At 38.4% G+C, this 15,156-nt stretch overlaps 1 protein-coding gene across 1 annotated transcript; it reads left to right on the top strand.

The window, feature by feature from the left end:
• Positions 1-3,777: 3,777 nt before the first annotated feature.
• LOC133712610 (cysteine-tryptophan domain-containing zinc finger protein 7-like) lies at positions 3,778-13,822 on the top strand. The gene is made up of 11 exons (XM_062138720.1): positions 3,778-4,346; positions 5,212-5,284; positions 5,385-5,509; positions 5,629-6,021; positions 6,116-7,425; positions 7,604-8,034; positions 8,131-10,040; positions 10,144-10,301; positions 11,738-11,898; positions 12,512-12,666; positions 13,098-13,822. The coding sequence occupies exons 1-11, from the start codon at positions 4,236-4,238 to the stop codon at positions 13,314-13,316; spliced, it is 5,046 nt and encodes a 1,681-aa protein (XP_061994704.1). The 5' UTR covers positions 3,778-4,235; the 3' UTR covers positions 13,317-13,822.
• Positions 13,823-15,156: the final 1,334 nt, after the last annotated feature.

Genomic DNA, 15,156 nt, shown 5'->3' with positions numbered 1-15,156 from the left:
TGCGTACACGATCGCGAAGTTGACATCTGGTTTGGAGGCCATCGATAGGATTGTAGCTGTCTTGGACGGGCTTGCTCCACTGCAGCCAACCTCCCCACAGCTTGCAGCCCCCGCACCAGTCACCTCCCCCGCACTGACCTCCTCCGCACCAGTCACCTCGGCCCCTGTGAAGCCAGCAGCAAGACAGCCAGCCCCAGACTCTGCACCATTGACCTCTGCAGCTGTGAAGCCAGCAGCAAGACAGCCAGCCCCAGCCTCTGCATCAGTGACCTCTGCAGCTGTGAAGCCAGATTCCTTGGGAGAATGATGAAGCGATGAAGCTAGGGAGCAAGCTGCAGCAGGATGGCTTATTTCTATCTACTTTTATTTCAAGCATTGTAATAATTTGGAGTTTGGATTCTGAGATTTACTGCAGGAGATCGATTTGATTACGCTCTCTTAATTTCAATGGAAAAAAAAAAAAAAACCGAAATCTACAATAGTCTCATCAATCACATGTGGACCCAGAAGTAATCAATCGCATCCGGATTTACTTTCACATAAGTCTGAGCCCTAAGCCACCAGAAGTAAAAGACTATTGATGAGTATTGATGTACAAGTTGCGTTCTAATTAAGGATATGAAAGTTCTATGTTATATTGATGTATAAGTGCATCAAATGTAGACAAACTATTTAGCAGTATACTATCTCTCTATAGCTGTAGACTATCTCGAGATCAGGCTAAGATAAAGACAGTCATTCAACCTTTTGTTTGCAACTTCGGGGACGTTGGCTAAATTGTTTACATGAAACTCGGCAACTGAATTCTTATGCTTCACACATCTATAGATAAAGCAATGGAGTAGTAGACAAGTTGGCAAGTTATGGCGCTTTGCATGAAGGTTCAGTTTGGTGGCTTTCACTTCCATCTTTTATCGCTTCTCAGTTCGGTCATGATATTTCTTTGGGTGCAGCTATTGCCACCTTACCATTTTCTTTGTTCACCCTAGCTACTTGCTCATTATACCCTAAATTTTAATTTCAAATATTAAATTTACTTATTTAACCTATTTCTCTTTCCAAAAATATCTTTATATGACATATCCATAGAAAATAAATATTTTTAACGAAAATCTCTCTTTTAATGTATACTCATAAAAAAATTAAAATTTATTAAAGTTTCCTAATAAAATCATAATCTGATTTACTTCCCTTTTTTTAAAAAAAATTTCTTTCAATTTCAATGTTTTTTTTTTATCAGGAATTTCAATGTTCTCTATTTCAATCTATGTAAAAATATTAATAAATTTACAACTATGATCAATGAAGAAGAGATTGATTTTTTTTTTCTTCGTGTTTTAAATTTTTTACTTTCGGTGTTCACAAAGATTATTGCAAAGATTTTGATGAAGTCAAATGTAATAGTTTTGTGAATTAACAATAAGGAGGCAACAAAAAGACAAAAAAATAGTAATAAATTCAATTTTTTTTTTTTGACAGAGTAATAGAGATTTCATTTAATCCCAAAGCCAGAACGACACATACAAATAAGCCCTATATGCTTGTACCCTAAATCAGTGGTCAAGCAGTTAAGGAAATACGGGTACCATCCACTAGTACAATGAAGCTCATTTGACTTTTACGAGCCTACACAACTACAAATCTCAGCGTACACAAAGAAAACTATCTTGAATCTCCCTTTGTCAATGCACTCAATTGTGGTACTGCAGGAGATTCATTAACTTGGTGTAAAAAGAAACCATAGCTATGTAGACTAATGCTCACTAAAAAATAGCAAGCCGCTAGGTGCACAAAAAGTGCCTAACTGTCCTTTCAAAAAAAAGAAGGAATTATTGAAAATAATACTAAGTAAAGGAAAATAAAATTGGGCTAAGCCCACGAAGTGAACCCAACCCCCATCTCTAGCCCAGAACCGGCCCATTTGCAGCCTCCAAGCCCAAAAGGCCACATCAGCAACGTGCCCAGCCTTCCCAGCCCAATGCAACAGCTGGTTGCCCCGCCACCAGAACCGCCATCCCACCACTGGTGTTGGGCCACCTTCACGCCTTCGTCGCCGTCCAACCAACGCCGGACAACTCCAAGCAACGCAGATCACCTAGCACCAGCCGGCATCTGGACCCCCCTGCAATTGAATTAGGATCGATCGCCTTATCACGCCATCGATCTCAGCCAACCTTCAATCTACACCAACCGGCCGGCCGACCATCGAGCGCCAACAGACGCGCTCCGATCCAGCGAAGGCCAGTTCCAACCCCAGCCCACTTCCCCGACGCAACCATTCGTTTCGACCCAGAAAGTGCCAGAACACAGACCGATCCAAACCCTCGAGCTTTGGAGATCTACCTGAAACAAATCACCCGTCCGGCCTCACCCTACATGCGCCGGCTAGGCCAAAGGCCATCACCGGTACCAAGGCGGAGCCGGACAAGTTGTAGCACAGACCACGGCGTCCGCTAGGGTTTAAGAGAAAGGAGTCCTCTTTTTGATTAAGGAATACCTCAAATAATAATAAATTCAAATTTGGGTTGAGAAGATAAAGATTAATGTTATCCAATGAGAAATTAAGTAGTCTTTGTATTTAATTAATTACTTATATATTTATTTTTTCTTACATATTTGGATTTAAAAAAATTAGTGTACTTATTAGTCATTTTGCACTTGGGTAATATAGGCTTTTAATAATTCAAATATTTGTAGGGTGAACTAAGAAAATGGTAGCCGCACCCTATTTTTTTTTCATACTAGCTATAGATTTGCCTAGTGGTCTTTTAGTTTGGTCAGTTTGGGCTCTTACTTGGAGTTTCAATTTGTATCATTTTCTTTTTTATTGTCATTATTACTTTGCTGAATGGAAGCAATATTGGCCATATAGTCCTCCGCTTCCTAATGTTTGTTTGCTTTGTACTTTCCATGTTCATTTTTGTTCCAAGGAGTGGTTTTGGCCTAGTCCCTCCTCCTTTCTGTATCTTTTTTTTTTTTATCAATAAAATTTTGAATAAGGGCGAGGAGTCGGCCTTTATTTAGTTTTTTTTTTTTTTTTATAACTTTGTTTGAAACCACTCTACTTAATGTATCGTAAACAAACTCAAGAGAAAGGAAAAAAAAAAAATTAAAGACAAAAACTAAACCACTAGCTTACGTAAACATGTCGTATAGAAGTCCTCTTATTGCAATTGAAACTTCGGTAAATCTTTTGCAGTCATTGCTGAAGCTTCGGCTTTGCAAGATCACCTCATAGCTATTGCTGCTCATGGCCTTGTAGCTCTTATAGTCTCTTACACAAGTTGAAGGTGACTCAAAGCTCTTTATTGATAGCACCAAATGATCAATTCAAAGATAACCACGCCAAACCCAAGTACTTTTCCTCTCGATCAGGATGCCCAAGAGGGTTTGTTTTTGTTGTTGTTGGCAATATTTTTGTTTGAAAAAAAAAAAAAAAAGAGGTCCGGGAAAAAAGCTTTGCGGCAAAGAGGACGCTTGAGTCTCAACTTCAACAACTACGTGGCGAACGGCGCGCCGTTTTCCTAAGAAACCTGTCCCCACCTCCCGACTTCCACGTGTAGTTGAAGACAAAGTCGCAAATCAAATCAAATCAACTCACCCTCACGCACCCTCGCGCCCTTTTCTCACCCACGCGCCTCCCCAAAATTTTATTTGAAAATTTTATAATTAAAAATAAATCAGAGAAAAAGGAAAATAGAATTAATTAATTAATTAATTATCCAACAAGGAAAGCAAAGGTCATCTTCTACACAATAAAATAAATAAAAATAAAAATTTGAGAGAGAAAGAGTGTGTGTCTCTGTTAAACCGAACCAATTCGATTTCACTCGCCGTTACTCTGAGAGAGATAGAGAGAGAGAGAGAGAGAGAGAGCTCCGATCATCGCTCCCGTCCAATCTCCGCCGTCCATTCTCCGAACCCGATCATCATCGAGTTCAATTCGGGGGAGAGTTTGGATTCTAATATGAATTCCGTCAATTTCTATTTGATTTTTTTGGGGATTTTTTTTCATAGAAGAAGGATTGTGATAGTTTTCAATTGCGCACTGTAATAATCGCTTCTAGGGGATTCGGGTTTCTGGGTTTTGTTGGGTTTTTCGAGAGCTTTGGTGGGTGTGGGAATTTGGACTGATATGCTGGACTTTAGGGAAGGTGGTGGGGGCGTTTAGAACACAAGGGTTAGGGTTTTAGGGGGGTTAGGGTTAGGGTTAGGGTTTCAAGAGAGAGAGAGATATGGAGGTGAATAATAATAATACTACCGAGCTTGAAGAAGGCGAGGCTTCTTGCTATTACAAGGACGACGACGACGAAAACTTTGACCCGGATATCGATCTCGCTTACCTTGTAAGGGCATTCAGTTCAAGTTTTTTTTTTTTTTTTCCATTGGGGTTTTGCTTAAAGCTTTGAACTTTAGTGTGTGATGGGGATCATGAGAAGATAATAATATTGAAAATCTGAATGTGTTGGATTGAGAGTGAGTTGTGATTGCATTTCAATGTATGTGTGTGTTGAATACAATGGTGGGTTTAAACAGCTTGTTAGGTTTACCGGAATGTGGATGGAAGATGGAAGGGGTTGAGTTAGAATGGGAATCAATGTAGACTGGTGGCGAATGTGTGGTTTGGTGGAGTAGCAAGCATGAAATAAAATGAGAGTTTATTTTTTGCTTTAATCTGCATTTGCATTCCAGTGCACTTGTTATGCAAATAGCATAGGAAACTGCCACTGGAGTTTTGCCGATGTTTTTGACTGGATTGGAAACAATGTAGATTCTTTCTCATTGTAGTAATTCCTGAAGGTCTTCCGTAGCTCCCACTTGTGCTCACATTGGATAGTCTTTTTTGTGTTTCTTGTCAATGCTTCACATATTGTTGATGACTATGTGGTTGTTGATTCAAGGAGAGACAAAAGTGAATACAACCTTAATACTTGTTGTTGTTTGGCGTCCATTAAACAAACTAGTTAGTTTATAAGAATGAGAATAATAAGGTTCAGTCCCCTTCATTATTGAAAATAAATATTTCAAGTTATTGAACCTAAGCTGGTATTTGATAAATTTATCCCAAACAAGTGTAAATAACCAGTTGCTCTGAAAAGAGAAAAATATACCGGGATTTTCATCTGCAATGTTATGTGCTGTGACATTTTGTTACTTTTCATTTTTTCTGATCTTATGCATGTATTGACACTAATGCTTTTGCTTTTCAAGGAAGAGAAACTTGATCAAGTTCTGGGACATTTCCAGAAGGATTTCGAGGGTGGGGCTTTTGCTGAGAATTTGGGTAAGTGACCTATCCTGAAAGTTAGACAGACTGTTCTTCTTTTTGCTCAAACTTGGTTAATGGCTCATCCTGGTGGATATGTAATTTATTGTTCGGTCAGGGGCCAAATATGGTGGATATGGCTCATTTTTACCTACACATGAACGATCTACATCCGTTTTGTCTACTCCAAAGACACCGCAGGGAAACTGCAACACATCAAGATCTCCTAAAAGTTCCATGGAGGTATATGAATTATTTTTTTATTTGTTATTTGGTTGGAAGGAGACAAATATGGCTGAGATCTTGTCAAATTGAGATAAATACAATGTTACTTGAGCACTGTGGCTTTTGTCACCATTCAGGGTGCCTCTCAAAATTTGAAAGCTTCATCAAATGCGCTTCCAACTGTGAGGCTCAGAACTTCTTCATCTAGTGCTCGTTTGTCACATAATTCTAGGGTTTTTGTGGGCGTTTCCTCTAAAGAGGATTCATGTGTTCCTTCTACTCAAGTAGCTGAGAGGTGTTCCTTGAAAGATGAGATGCCAAACAGATCTGGTAATCCAGCTGATCGAAGGACACTAAAGGTTCGAATCAAAATGAACTCTGATAACACATCTCGGAAGAACGTAGCAATTTATAGTGGTCTTGGGCTTAACTCCCCATCTTCATCTTTTGGGAATAGCCCCGACGAAAGTGGAGAGATGCCACCTGCCTCTCAAGTGAATGTAGATGAGTCTCCCACTAACATTATTCAGGTAATGCTATAGGTTTTCATGCAGTTTCTCTGGTGGTTGATGGACCTAAACTGTTCTGGTTGTATTGATAGATATTGTTTATGTGTTATAACAGGTTATGACTTCGTCTCCAGTTCCTGGGCATGTGCTGATGTCACCTCTTCATGACAGTTTAATTTCTCTAACGAGAAAGAAAAAGCTTCATCAACAGAACATGCTGCCCCAATCTAAGGGTCCTCAAGAACATTCTTCTTTGTCTGCTTCCACACTGGGAAATGGAAAATTGTTAAAGGAGCCGAATGTTGAAGTTACAGGTAAAGGTGAAAAGCAGGTAGAACTGAAGATTGAGAGTGTTATGAATGTTAAGAATGACATGAAAATTCTTATAAAAAAGAAATCAGGAACCGACACTCTAGGAGGCAAGGAGCTATTGTCCAATGGCTACAAAACATTCCAGTTATCCAACTCAGTGGGTGATGTTGTTGACTGTGTTAAAGTTACTCATAGAACACCCAATTCCCGGGTAACCAATGAGAATGAGGTGAAAAGAAGTTTATCTTTCTCTGAGTTGGCGAAGCAGGAGTCATTGGAGTCGATCTCCGGTCATGGTTGTGACAAGAATGAGAAGCAAAATTCTAGGTGTGGTTCAGTGGAAAAAGTTCGGAAACAGTCAGTAAAAAATTCCCACAAGGATGCCCTGGTTGATCTCAGAGATGGAGGCAAGAACAAGGGTTTTTCTGCCTCAATAGATTATTCTGGTGCATTCAAATGCAAGGAAGAGCTAGACCTGCACCCCCAAAATGCTGGTGAGGAAAGTACATATCATGATCAAGAAAAGACTAATGTGCCTGGCAGGAAGGAAACGCTGTCTTTTGAGGGCAAGATTAAGTCACAGGGAAAACTAAGTAATGAAAAGCAACCAGGTATTTTAACAAAGGAAAGCTTGGGAGTTGAAATGGGTGTAGTGTCAAAAGATGAAATGAATGGTGGTCATGGTGTTTCTCTATCTAGCAGAAAAGTGCAGAAGTTAAAGTCGCAGAAGGATACAATCAGAGATAACCGTAGAGATTCATTGGCGGCTAAAGTTTTGGAACGAAGGGCTAAAATGGATGTAGCAGAAAGGCCTATTGATGATATTGACATGGAATGTAAATCATCCAAGGACAGACCAAGTGAAAAACTGAGTGGTAGAAAGGTTGATAATCGGTTAATGTCAGGGGGGTCTGTAAACGATGCTTCTACTATGTGCCGCCCTACAATTGAAAATGGACTTGCATCAGAGATTGTACCAGTAGCTGCAGCTCCTGTTGTTATAGAAGAAGATTGGGTATGCTGTGATAGTTGTCAGAAGTGGAGGCTTCTCCCCTTCGGCAAAAAGCCAGAGCAACTCCCTGAGAAATGGTTGTGTAGTATGCTAGACTGGCTGTGAGTTACTTCTCATCCTTGCTTTTGGGAGTTATAAAAATTGTGTATTCAATTTATTCATTATAATTGCAGATTAACCTAACCAATGCGTTTTCTTTCTCCCTCTGTCATACCTGTTTGTGGTATTTGTATTGATATATGGATACCTGTTCATGGTGGTATTTCAACTGTATTGTAGGGGGCCTGGGATGAACCAATGTGACATCAGTGAAGATGAAACAACAAAAGCACTTAATGCATTGTACCATCTACCATCTTCAGAAAGTCTAACTAACCCGCAAACTCATGCTAATGGAACATCATCTGTAGTACCTTCAGGTCATGCTCAACATCTGGATCAAAATTATCAAAATCTCAGTTCTAATGGCATGTCTAATAGGGTGAAGAAGAGACATGGTGTGAAGGAAAAAAGGAATGCAGGTAGTGGTGATGGTGTCTTGAAATCTTACCTGCAAGAACCTGTGAAGTGTATAAGCTTAAATGACATGAACCTCCCTCCTTTAGAACCAAATCCAATAAAGAAATCTAGTGATCAATATATGAGTAACCTCCAGAACTTGGGCATGGAAGAAAACATAGCCAAACAGAAGGAGAAGCAAATGAGTGGAGGTATGTAATTTGTTACGATGTTTCGATTTGCTGTGTCATAACAATTTATGAAAAGGTAGGTAATATGTATTTATTTGGGTCATTTTATGTTTTCAGGTGATGCAAAGAAAGTAAGATTAAAACACAAGAAGGATACTGATCACTATAAATGTGGTACTTCTAAGAAGCCCAGGAGAGAAGATGTGTTGCATGCTGATAAAGATCAGAGTTCTGATAACGACCTTGGGAGGGTGGGGATCACTTCTAGTAATGGTGTGCTGACCCATGTACTTGGTCAGGATGGAAAATACAATGATTTCTGTTACTCTGAAGACACAGAGGACAAATTACAAATTTCTGCAAGGAAACCGGGGCATCAAACTCAGGTCTCATTAGATGGTGGGCCTTTGGATGTGAGAACGTGCAGTAAAGGGGATAGTTCCGTGAAGAAAATGAGAAAGAGAGAGTGGCAGGATAATCAGAATAATGTGGAAACATTTCATAATTCTGTGCATGAAGGCCGGGTAAATACAAAGCAGGAAAGTAGTGAAAGTGGATCTTGGAAGGAAAAGAAGGCCAGGATTTTGAAAACTGAAGGCAAAGAGTCTAGCACTATTAATATTGATGATAAGTCAGATAGAAAGAGCAGAGTTACCAAAATTGTTGTGTCAGGCATAAAAGCTCATCCCATTGATCCTATGAAAAAGGATAGGAATATTGTTAAGGATCAGCAACCCAGGAATCGCGGTAAAAGGGATTTGGGATCTGGGCATGTTTCTTTAGCTGCCACTTCAAGCTCTTCAAAGGTTTCAGGTTCCTGTAAAAGCAGAGGTAAGCTTGAGGAAGTGAAAGGCTCGCCTGTGGAATCGGTTTCTTCATCTCCTTTAAGGACCTCTAACTCAGACAGGCTGACTTCGGCGAAGGGAGATGGCTTTGTGAAGGATGAACCCATTTGTGGTGGATTCTCTCTGACGAGTAATTCCAAAAGATGCTGGGATGGGGATGGAAATGGTAGTGTTGCTAGATTTGGGAACACCAGGACAGAGAAAACATCAGAGCGTATTCATCCTGAATCTCATAAATTTTCAACAGTAGGCTACCATGAGGGAGATGCTAGTGGTCATGATGATAGTTTAGGACAACATGGCCAGTTCCTCAGTAATCAGCATGACCTGCATCATTGCCATCATGATAATAGAGAGAACAAGATCCACCCCGAAGATGCAGTTTTTCTGAAAAGATCCGGTAAGGACTCCTGTTTGCAGTCTAAGGACAATATTAGAGGTTCTACTAGTGACTTAGATATGGATAAGATGAAGATCTCGGGTCCAGTGAATGAGTACTCAAAAAAGAGTCAAAGATATGCATCTGAGATTGACCGCAATCATGATGTTAGAAACAATCTTCCTGAAGAGTGTAGCATTAAGCCAGTGAAGGTCAAGGATGAGAAATATCATGTTACTTGGGGGGACAAGGTGGGACAAGGGTCAAGTGGCAGTGCAGCGGAAACTCAACTAAAACAAAAAGGCTATGATGTGTCAGATGAGAAGTTGGGTGCTACTCAATTCCCTATTAGAAAAGGTGCCCCGCGGCAGAACATGAATCAGGATTTTGGGTATGGTCAGAAACAAAATAATTCCAGAAGCGGAAAACCAAAATCATCTTCACATTCTCACAGTGAATTAAAAGAGGGGATTACAAAAAAAGAAGGGGAAGAAGGGATTGAAAGGGAAGAGGGGGCACGATCTCATGGTTCTCGAGCTGTGGCATGGCCTGAGAGAGAAGTTGTGTTTCAAGGACTTCCAGTAAGTTCTGCTGTCAATGGTAATATGCAAAAGTCAGTAAAACAATGTGGGACTGCTTCTAACAAGAATGGAGTTAATCGCAATTTGGGACATCTTATGCCCGATCATCAGGGAGCAAGAGATGTCAATGCTTCAAGTCCTGTGATAGGCACCTCTGGCCAGATTGCTACTAAGACCCTGAATAAAGCTAGAAGTCTAAGAGACACGGCTGAAAATTCTAAGGTTTCTCTATTGTTCTTATTCAGTTTTCAGCTTTTCTTTATAAGATCTATGTGGTGTTTTTCTGTCTCTTCAACTAATAAAATGGTTTTAATATCTTTTTTAGAACCGTGGGTTTCGCGACGAAAGTAGTGTGGCTTATTTCCAAGCTGCCCAAAAGTTTCTTCAAGGAGCAGCACTTTTGGAAAGTTGCGGTAATGAGAAAGGCAAGCATGAAGATATGAGTCCATTGCAAGTGTATAGCAGTACAGCTAAGCTTTGCGAGTAAGTTAAAATGCCTCCGTGTTAAAGACAAATAGTAGTACCTCATCGTAATAATATTAATGGACTGCTGAAAATACTCTTTTCCTCAGTTGGAGTTGATGTTTATACTACTTATAATATGTGCATGTTTGGTTTTGAGTTTTAAGAAAATGTTTACAATTTACAATTTACAATTTTCTGTCTCGAGGTTGTCTTTTAGTACTTAACTTCTTTTGGCCAAGCCCACAATTCCTATCATTTTCCCTATTTTGAGTGTTTTAATTTTGATCCTCATCAGGGTTACATTGGTAATCTAGTCCATTTTGTTTTCCTCTTCCACAAATTTATTTTATAATTGTAGATTTATAGGTCACTTTTTTGTTAGTATATTCATCTTCTATACTGTTGTGTCCTTATTTCAGATCTGTACTTGAGCCGGACTCTGTTTTTCTCCTTTAAGGTACTTAAAAGTCCTAAACGAGGTAGGCTAGGAAGTACCAGCTTCACACCGGTACGGTTCTAGGAATCACACCTAGAGAGAAATTATGAAAGTTAAACTGCTCCTAGTCGACCCATTTTTTACACAGGATATCTCAAGAATTTCAAACTTACAAAGTTGCACTTTTATAGATCCATTCACACATAGATCATTAAAAATCCTCAACTTGTGCACTAAGGAAGTCTGAAAGATGCAACTGATGACACTTTATCCGTTAAACATTATCATGACATTTAGAATACGGAGTGACTCAAAAAATGCCTCCGTGAGTTGCCTTTATTACACAAACTATTAATTATATTGTCCTTAGTACTTGGAAAATCTTATTTGTTACAATCTGAAATTGGCTCCTGTATCATCTTGTTTACTAGTTCTTATCAGAAAAAGGTCTTGTTTATTCCGTTAAAATTAAATAAGGATGCTTGAGATTGAGATGCAGTGCAAGTATTAAGGATATTAGTTGTCTATATCTCATCCATCGGTTGAGAAACAATATCAAGACTTAAAGAGAGAGGTTTTGTATATGGATTTTAGTATTATACCAATGTATGGAGGAGATTTACTTAGATGGTTGCACAGTATATTATATTCTTGGATTGGGGAAGTTGTCTTGCTTTAGTTTTTTATGTGTCATTTGTTTTCATTGTATTACTTTATTTTTGTTTTTTGTTTCTTAGGTGTTTTTAGGATTGTTAGTTAATCAGTGAACACCTTATCCCCTACTTTGTATTTTTTTCTTCATTGCTCGTTTCTTATTTAATATTTAAAAAAAAAATAAAGCAATCTATTCAGCTTATTTTGCATTCACATTTGTAATTGCTCAATAACCTTGACTTGCTTTTTTGAGATTGTCACTCTTAACCTTAGACTTTTGTAGTGACCTATACTGTTTTGAAGCTCTCATTTTTGCATTCCTACAGCTGTTTTTGGCTTTGTTCTGAACCTTTTGAATACACAGATTTTGTGCCCATGAATTCGAAGAACTCAAAGAAGTTGCTTCTGCTGCTTTGGCCTATAAATGCATGGAGGTGGCATACATGAGGGTGGTTTACTGTAAACATTCTAGTATAAACAGAGATCGGCAGGAGTTGCAAGCTACTCTGAATATGCCTCCTCAAGGTAAAGGGGCTGGTTATGAATAAAATTTATTTATTTATTTATTTTAAATGCCATTCTGTAATCTTTGGATTTCATTTGAAGTTCCACTTCTGTTTTTTCATATATTGATGTTTCTTTCATCTGGTGATGTTTCTGTTTGTTAGGTGTAAATCAGTTATTCTAGTTCAAATATTGATATGTCTAAAAGAAATTGGTGAGAAAGTAATTAGCTAGTTCCTCTTTCCTTTTATCTAAAACTAGGGAATTCCTATACCTATCACTTGTTTAACTCAAATTCTCAACCTTTAAGAGATCTTTTGTTTCATTAGCTGTGGAACCAGTAATTTTTTCTTACTATACAAATCATAACTGAAAATGTAACATGCAGCCTTTCTCCAATTTTTCGCCGATACATTTGACAGATTTTGTTGATGCAACATGTAATCAAAAGCAGCATACTATCCTTCTAAAAAGTAGCAGCATATTGTCTTTTGATTCTTGAAGATTTTATAGACATGGAAAATGAACTTGGCATGCTTTTTGGTGGAAATCCAATTAGTCTCATCTTTTTACTGATAATGTAATATCAAACCACTTACTGTTTTTATTTTTAAAACTTATCTTTACTGTTTAGGTGAGTCTCCATCATCTTCTGCATCAGATATTGATAATTTAACCAACCAAGTGACAGCAGAAAAGGCTATATTATGTAAGGGTACTGGTTCTCATGTTGCTGGAAACCATCATGTTGCTCGAAACCGCCCCAAGATTCTCAGGCTGCTCGACTTTGTAAGTTATTTTTGCATGCAGTCTGTATGAATTTTGTGAACTCGCTATAGAATTGTTCTTTCAAGGTATTTTGATCACCACTAGTTTAGGGAGTAAGGAGTCATTATTATGAACACCATGGATATACATATTTATTTAACATGCTTCTTGATTGACTCGCGATTATTATGAAAGTTTTTGGGTAGGTGTCTGATCATCTCTGTTGCGACAGCCAACCCAATGCATTTCCAAGACACTTAGTTGTTAGCAAGCTTTTGAAACATGCTTGACTAGGATCATTTTCTGTACCTTTTTCGAATGGTTAGTCATAGGGTATCTCATTTAGGACCGGTACAATATTGACTCAGACTTGAAGTCCATCCCTTATCTATTATGGCAATGCTTTTTATAGGTGTTACAAGAGGGTAAGATTGGTATGTATTATTTTGCAGACACAGGATGTAAATTGTGCAATGGAAGCCTCCACAAAATCCCAGAGTGCTTTTTCAGCTGCTTGCCTGACCCTGGAAGATGCACATAAGAATGATTGTATTTCTTCTATTAGGAGGGTAATTGAGTTCAGCTTCCAAGATGTAGAGGAATTCGTCCACTTGGTTGAACATGCAATGATGGCCATAGGTCGGTCCAAATTTGGTGGTGCTAGAGATTAAGTCAACCTTGTAGATATTGCATGTTTTTCTGGTTTTTCGTCAAAACAGGCATCAGGAAAGAAAGGACAAGGATGCCTACATAGATCTGCACTTGAAAATCTGCGAAGAGGCGGTTTCAACAGATTATTACCCTCTGTACATGTGTACAAAGTGAGATTCATTAGCAAATTTTGTATTGTATTTCTTTTTTCAACTTAAGTCTATTCTTGACGTGGATAAGAGCACAGCATGCTCATCCATTAGTTTCATGGGTTGGGAAAAGAGGAAATGATTTAATTGTTCGGCAGCACAGCTTGGAGATTAAGATTATGTAATAGTTCAGTTCTATAATTTTTTGGCTCCCTGGATTAGGAGCTTGAGGAAAAAATATTTATAGAGATTGGATACTCGTAGGCAACCATTTTGAGGAGGTTGAATACTAATATAGTGATGACTGATCAATGTTCAATTAAAGCATTTTCTGTTTATTACCATTTTATTGAATTTTTGATGGAATGGAAACCAAATCTTGGGTAAGGTCACCTGTATATCTCTAGGAAATCGTTAAACCTAAGTTATTTATTTATTTATTTATTGACTGTGCCAGCTTTTCCATGCAAGGATATGTATTGAATATACAGGTATGTCACATTCTGTTTTCACTATAGTGGCGATACTCGAGGCTCTCCCATTCAGTAAGTTGCTTTCAGTATGTTGAATTGCAGTGGAGAATGTCATGTTAGTGTAGGTCATAATTAAAGAACTTCTGTTGTTTCAGTTGGGTTCTGCGCAGTTGCTGAGAAGTTTGCTGACTCGTGACCTTTGTGGAGTGGAGTATGCACTATAGCCATCAGCTTCATGTGAGTTTAATTTTTATGGAAAGGACTACAATTTTTGTTTTGTTGCAAGAGTTACCCTATTTACTTATATGTATTACTCTGATAAGAAATTTAGCATACGAGTATATAACATGTGACTGGAGGTATCTTTTGATGCTTTGGGTGAGATGTAAAATTTGTCACCATCCATGCTTTATAGGTGCTGCACTAGGATGTAGGAGGTAAAGCTCTATATATAAATACTTTTCTGGGATGCAATTGGAGAGCTCAGAAGCAAATTAATGATAGTGTAGTTTACCTTGGTGAATGCACAAGCATATTTTCCAGGCAGTCTACTGACTGTTTGCATATTACTTTCACTTGTTTTTATTTCCATTCATCCATTTAGAAGCTTAAATTGTAGCAATATATGCCATTGGTTGTCGTTAGATCATAAGGTTTCCAATAATGAAAAGAATCCTAAAGGTTTGGAAAGAAAAGAACAGAAGAGAAAGAGATGGGTCAATGTACTATGTGTCTATCGCTGGGTTGGATTAAGAATCGACCAGTGATGTTTGTGAAGAATGTTGACTGATATGGTGGCATTTATTGAAATTCAGTGGTTAAAGATGTTACTACTATAATAACCTTGCTCTGCCTCTGGGACGAAGGTGGTGAACCAGTGTTGTACTGATTTTGATTAACAAATTGGGATCTTGGTTTGAGGAAGGTGGAGAATGGAGCTTTTACCCGTCTTTAGCAGTATTTAGTTCTGGTTATTGAGATGGTGTCCTCTCTCTACATTGTACCTTTGGTTTTGATTGTTGTTTTTGGTCTTCTTGTTTTCAGTGCGGTTTGTTTAAGAGCGCATATTTGTAAGGCACTGTTAGCCTGTTTTACCCATTGCTGCCTCCAGAATCTTGCACCATGTATCACAGTAATGATTTAAGCAATAAAATCTCAAGCCTGTTTATATATATAATGGTTTTTTTTTTTTTTTTTTTTTTTCATGCGACTTCTTCAGTGTTTTGAATAGCCTCATC

This window comes from Rosa rugosa, chromosome 5 (assembly GCF_958449725.1).
Source record: "Rosa rugosa chromosome 5, drRosRugo1.1, whole genome shotgun sequence".
NCBI lineage: Eukaryota > Viridiplantae > Streptophyta > Magnoliopsida > Rosales > Rosaceae > Rosa > Rosa rugosa.
This window is presented reverse-complemented; position numbering and strand designations above follow the sequence as displayed.

What these genes read in the sequence shown, in the direction of transcription:
- LOC133712610 (XM_062138720.1), top strand. Translation starts at nt 4,236, where the DNA reads ATGGAGGTGAATAATAATAATACTACCGAGCTTGAAGAAGGCGAGGCT. An exon ending in ATATCGATCTCGCTTACCTT is followed by an intron (nt 4,347 to 5,211) that starts GTAAGGGCATTC and finishes TTGCTTTTCAAG; the next exon opens with GAAGAGAAACTTGATCAAGT. An exon ending in CTCCTAAAAGTTCCATGGAG is followed by an intron (nt 5,510 to 5,628) that starts GTATATGAATTA and finishes GTCACCATTCAG; the next exon opens with GGTGCCTCTCAAAATTTGAA.